The following is a 6,000-nucleotide window of genomic DNA, read 5'->3' as shown; positions in this document are numbered from 1 at the left end:
ATACTCTGCCTTAGCATTTACTTCCTGTTCACACACAGCCTCAAGGTCAGCCAGAGATTAGAGCTTTTTTTAGGTCCTTCCTTGCCATGTGCACAACCCTGCACATTCATGAGGCCTACTAGACATCAAGGTATATGTCAGAACTTTAAGTGTCCTAGATTTTCAGTTTTTAGTTTTTCATCCAGTCTGTTTTGCTGATATTGTTACTTATATTGCTTCCAGGTAGCTGGAATTGGCAGTTTTTAAAAAGCCACGTATTGGTTTCATAAACACCCTGGAATAGGGATTTTCTCATTGAGTAAGCTCTGGGTCAAGTCAAAAAAAAGATAAGCCCTATGAATAGGACTTTTCTGGGAGTTGCCATACTGATCAATAGTGGAAGTTTTATGGGAGGAGGTCTTTTGGGAGGATTCTGAATCTGTTCTGCCCTCTCCAATGGTTATTTGGCTGCTGTTTTTCACAGTTACCATCATTCTGAAATTTTTAAAGGCTACCAGGAATTTGGGAGTGGAAATAGGATAAGTTAAAATACCAAAAAGACTATTACCAAAAGTCAGACATTTTTCTTGAATAAACACTTCTCAGATTGCTGCAAGCCTTTGATTAATTTCCAGAATCTGAAAAGTTGATTTTGACAAATATTTCCAATGTCTTCATTGCTTTTATGAAAAAGTGGATTTTTGGAGCTCCTTACTATGCCATTTTAAATGGCTTATACAAACTATTTGACTTTCTTATACAAACTATTTTTGAAGAATCAAATAATTCCTCAAGGGAATTTATTCTTTTGAAAAAAATATCAAACACTAAATTAAGAAGAAATAATATGATTAAGAAAGCCATGATTATGGACTCTCCAATGGTATGGATCTAATTAAATATCATCAATAGATTCTAAAATTCATTAGAAGAAAAATTGATGAGCAAATATAGAGTGGGTAAATCAAGACAAAACCTAATTTATAGTTCAATTTTTATCACTAAAGCAAGACAACCAGTCACTCAAGTGTCATGGTTATGCAAAGGGAGTATATAGCTCCAACTATCCAGAATTTTGCCAGAAAATGTGAACCTAAATCTAATGAAGCCTCTGCATATGACTACTAGGCTACAGGAAATATGAAGAATAGAGAAACAAGTTAAATGACACCATAAAGAAGCAACTAGATAAATTCAGAATGTGGGAAATTATAAGGGCCCAATGATTTATCTACTATTTTTTTTTCAGTAAACATATAGCATTTTAAAAAGGAAGAAAACTGCAAGTTTTTAAAAGAATTAATACATAAAGCAACCAAATGCAATAAGTGGAACTGATTTGAATAATGATTCAAACTAAACTACAGACATTTTTAAGACAACCAGTAAATTTTAGGATGGATTAGGTATTAGATATTTTCAAGAAACTATTGTTAATTTTATTGGATTTAGTGGGGATATTATTTTTAAAAAAAACTCTTTAACTATTAGAACACACACTGAAATATGTAAAAGTGAAATGATATCTTTCCTGTACCAGAAAAAAAAAAAACAGGAAGGGTAACTGATGAAAAACAAGGTTGCAAAGGATAATGGTAACAAAGTTGCTAATGGTAATGGCTCTGTGATATCTAGCATATTTTTTCTGCGTATTTGAAATTTTCCATGAAAAATGTTAAATGTAAAACTTTCAATAGCATCTCCTACTACTCACAGGTAAAGCCAGAGTTTTAAGAAGGCCCTGAATGATCTGGCTTCCTCTTCTCACTCCCTACTCTAGCCATACCCTCTTCCTTGAGCAGCCTCAGACATTGTCCAGCTGCCATTCCTTATACTGGCCACTTTCTCTTCCCAGATATTTACAAGGTTCTCTCCTTCACCTTCTTGGGGACTTTGATCAAATATCCTGTTTGTAGGGAGGATTTTTGTGAATGCCTCCCTTTACATTTCCATCCATGCATATACCCTATTTCCCTCCATACTTAATTATTCTCTTTAGCTTGTATTACTTTTACAGTATAAGTTTTCCTTATGGGTCCAGATTATTATTGGTTTCCCCCTTCTCACTACAAGCTCCCAATAGGGTAGGGTACTTCATCTGCTTTCTTCACTGCTCTATCCCCAGCATTGAGAACAGTGCTTGGCACATACCAATGCTCAGTGAAACTTTATTGAATTAGTTAACTGGTAAAACATCAAAAATAAAAGAGTTCAACAAACATTAGTCCCCTCTAACTATTCATAAGTACCCATATGATGCAAATAATTTAACAATTTAGGCCAGACTTGGTAGTCATTCATTTGTTCCTACCATGTGTTGGGTCAGTTGTTAAACACTGAATATAAAAATTAATCTATCAAGTCCAGCAGGATACACACATGCACACACACACACACACACACACACACGTTTGTAACAATGGAATATATTTGTAAAACAACTTGGTCTTCAAAGTTCTGCATGATGAGCCTGTGAGGTACCTGTGCTGGTATTATCTACACTTTACAAAAGAATAAACTGAAGACCACAGAAATTGTATGTACCATGTCTTCTAGAATATTCTTGATTGCAGGGGGCTTCTGATTATGAGGCTTCTTCCAAGGAGGGCATCCCTACAGTTAGGGATAGAACCACCACGTAATAAGGCTGCAGGTAATGTCAACCACAGCCTCCAAAGATAGAGTATGATGTTGATGCAACCAATTAAGAGTGGCATCGCTCTACCCAACCCTCATCGAGGGAACTTGTAAGCTCAGTGGAACAGTGGGGGTCTTACCACACTGTGGGGGTCCACGCGGGGCTCCTCGTGCAGAGAACCTGGCAGCTGCGCTCTTGGCTACAACCGCAGAGTCGGAATGACGGAGGGGAGGATGAAGTCCACAACCGAGGAAGCAGCGCCCGTTCAGATGTACAACCTGCAAAACCCTGAACCAAGGGCACCACGTGAGGATAAACGATCCAGTAGGCCTACACGTGAGTGTAGGGAGCCTTAGCCAAGGCTGTCACTGTTGCTAAGAATAAAACCACCCCAGGGGGCAGGTATTCCCAACGACCCCTTAGAGTGCTTCCCAAACACAGTGGGAAGAACCCCAATTAAGACATCATTTTACTTTTTATTTATTCCTTTAAATACTTCTTCTTCCATTGTGTGTTTCCAATAACTGACTTATTTTACACACACAGCATCCTCTCATATGAAGGTAGGTTGGCTAATTTACAGAAGGAGAACATAGTGTAGTGACTTGGGGATCCCAGAGTCATGGAACAAGCAGTGGCAAGCCCGGCTCCTGCCTTTCACCTTTTGATCATATTCCCATATTTTTCGCGGTTTAGGAGATGTGCATTAGACTTTGCAGCAACAAAAAACACATAAACATCATATTTTGGATGATAGGAATGATTGATTTCCAAGAACTGGGAGTTAAGAGTTTCTCTTTATGTATATTCTTTTCTAGCTGGGTTGGCAAGTATTACTTGGGAGAATCTTTAACCATGATTAAATAGGTAAATTCTTCTTTTGCTCATCTGGAGCAAGCCACAGAGAGTTCCCCATGTGAGAAGTGACTCTTCCGGGAATCACTTCTTTCAATTTATATGGCCTGCCCACAAAAATTTTCTGATCCTCAACATCAAAACCAGAGCTTGTTGTCTTTACCCAAGGTCCATATGTCCTGATCAGCCTATTCTTTTTCTCTTGATTCACATGCTCTGGAGAATGACTCAATTTTTGTGGCACCTCTGGGTCTATCCAAAATTAACTCAATAAATGCCAGAGAATCTATGCTTTGAGGCTGACCTTCCCAAACATATGTTACATGACTGGTATAAACAAATCTATTCACTTATACATAATATGGTAACAGATCAATAGATAGAAATGTAATTTTATGTGTCAAATTGATTTAACAAACATCTATTAAATTCCAACAATTTAAAAATACATTGCTAGAGCCAGACATTTTCACACTGTGAGCACACAGAAGCAAAGATGTATATGGTAAGGTACTTTAAAAACATGAGTCAAAGCCACATAGTAATGGAAATAGTGCTCAGGAATGGATGGGGTACTTAATATGGGGAGAAGAAAGTTGAGGTCAAATCATACCCAACTCTAATGTGCCACATAAAAAAATGTTCACTGGGGACTAAAGGCAACAAGAACCCAGTGAAAGATTATGAGCAGATGATTTCCACATTTGATTCTGAGTTTAGAAGTTTCATTGTGGACATAGTATAAAGACTGGACTTAAGGACTTAAGTTTCTCTATTGTGGTTATTAGATTATTTTGTATTTTTTAATTCTTTAGCAAGTTATAGTTAGGGGACATTTCCAATTTTTGACCATTAGACAATTGGGGGGTCATGAAACTGCTACAATTGTACTGAGGGCTCAAGAGAAGTGACTGCTTGAGTGGTAAGGCAGAGGCAGGCAGACAAAGCTGTCTTCCAGATTGATGGAGCCATAAAGATAGCAGCAGCCACTATACTATTTGACAGGTAGTTGTTTCCAGACACCTTTCTGTGAGTTGGATTAATTTGGAGGCACACTAGCATTGCTGCTGCAGTAACCTAGAAGTAAATTCCTGCTGACCTGTACTAAACACGAGATAAGCACCATACCTTTGAACATCTTTTTTCTTTATCAGTTGCTGAGTTGTGAAAGCTACCTTTTCTAAGTTGAATCCAAAAAAATTATATTCCCCAGCTTCCCTTGCAGTCAGAGAGACTGGAAGAGAACAACAAAAGAGACCCTACACTGAGCTTTAATTTTGCTTACATAGATGATGGCCCAGAGAGGCAGGGAAGGTTTGACCATCTGCAGCAGAATTCTGGAGTGGGAAGTAGCAAGGACACTTTCTCCTCAATTTAGATTGGTGTCTTGCTACTGGACATTGGTCTACAAACAACCTTACCAATGATTCTGAGTTCACTAATATCCTGTTTTGCTTAAACCAGCCAGAATAAATTCTGTTGTCTGCGTCTAAGAATCCTAAGGACTCCCAAAGTGTCTTTAAAGATGTAAAAGAGGGATAAAATCTAATAGGACCATAAGAGTTTTTAAACAGGTATGTTTGAGAGAAAATCAATGGGTTTGATTTTAAATTTGTATTTCAGATAATTGTTTAATTGTGAAAAATTAGCAAATGCAAGAACAAATTTCTCAATAACTTTTAAGTGCCTTATCTAAGAAAATCATTATTTTTTACAATTTTTTCTAGAGAATAATTTCATTCATTCTCTCTAATGTTTATGCTATGTTTTAGATTATATGACATCATTCCACATTGTGTTGGAAAAAGAAACCAGAATGTTGGGGGTAAGGACTAAGTGCTACTTGAGTAGATAAATTACCTTGATATTACAAGTCCCAAATAATTTTAAAAGGAGACAGTGATTCCTCTGCCTCAGCAACCCAATGGAAGAGAATTAATGGAATGAGTTTCAGTAATTCTACCCCTATGATTTCCTTTTGTCTATGTATGTTTATGATTTAAAGTAAATCTGAGACTGTGGGTCCTAAAGAAAATGATGAGGTCAGAGGTATATGCAAGAGATCATCTAGATCACAGGGCTTTGTAGACATTGATCATATCACAGCATTGTGTTGTCAGCATATTTTTTGTATATCTTGGGGGAGGTGATATTCTGGAGCACTATTCCTACTTCTTCACCCCCAGCCAAATGTAGCATGCTACCTCTTTTCTATCATATACACTAATTAGTGGGCTCTTGAGTCAGATTAAAAACCAGAACTGTAAGATAAATCTTGGTTTAGGAAAATGCCTAAGACTGTTGGGGCCAGAATCTTAGGATTCAGTAGGTCTGGTTGCAAGTGGATCCTCTCACCTCATGGTGCCAAAAATCAGAATTTCTAACAGAAGAAAACCATTGCCCATTAGCTGGTTGAGGGGATGGAGATAGTAGAAATGTATCAGAGGAAAGAACTAAGACTGAGAGTAGTATATGCAAGACCAAACAGAGAAGAGGAAAAGGCAAAAGGGCTACAGAGACTACAGTTC

General features: G+C 37.5%; 1 protein-coding gene across 4 annotated transcripts in view; it reads left to right on the top strand.

Annotated features, from left to right (window-relative positions):
- Positions 1–2,426: 2,426 nt before the first annotated feature.
- The window catches only part of LOC102154218 (membrane-spanning 4-domains subfamily A member 12-like), a 31,163-nt gene continuing 27,589 nt past the window's right edge, over positions 2,427–6,000 (top strand). The window contains exons 1-2 of one of the 4 annotated variants that reach the window (XM_038564445.1): positions 2,427–2,953; positions 5,245–5,297. In XM_038564445.1, the coding sequence (XP_038420373.1) occupies positions 2,836–2,953; positions 5,245–5,297 (171 nt within the window). In that variant the 5' untranslated portion in view covers positions 2,427–2,835. The remainder of the gene's footprint in view (positions 2,954–5,244; positions 5,298–6,000) is intronic. The other 3 variants (XM_038564444.1, XM_038564443.1, XM_038564442.1) reach the window with 3 other exon arrangements.

Source organism: Canis lupus, chromosome 18 (genome assembly GCF_011100685.1).
Source record: "Canis lupus familiaris isolate Mischka breed German Shepherd chromosome 18, alternate assembly UU_Cfam_GSD_1.0, whole genome shotgun sequence".
Classification (NCBI taxonomy): Eukaryota; Metazoa; Chordata; class Mammalia; order Carnivora; family Canidae; genus Canis; species Canis lupus.
This window is presented reverse-complemented; position numbering and strand designations above follow the sequence as displayed.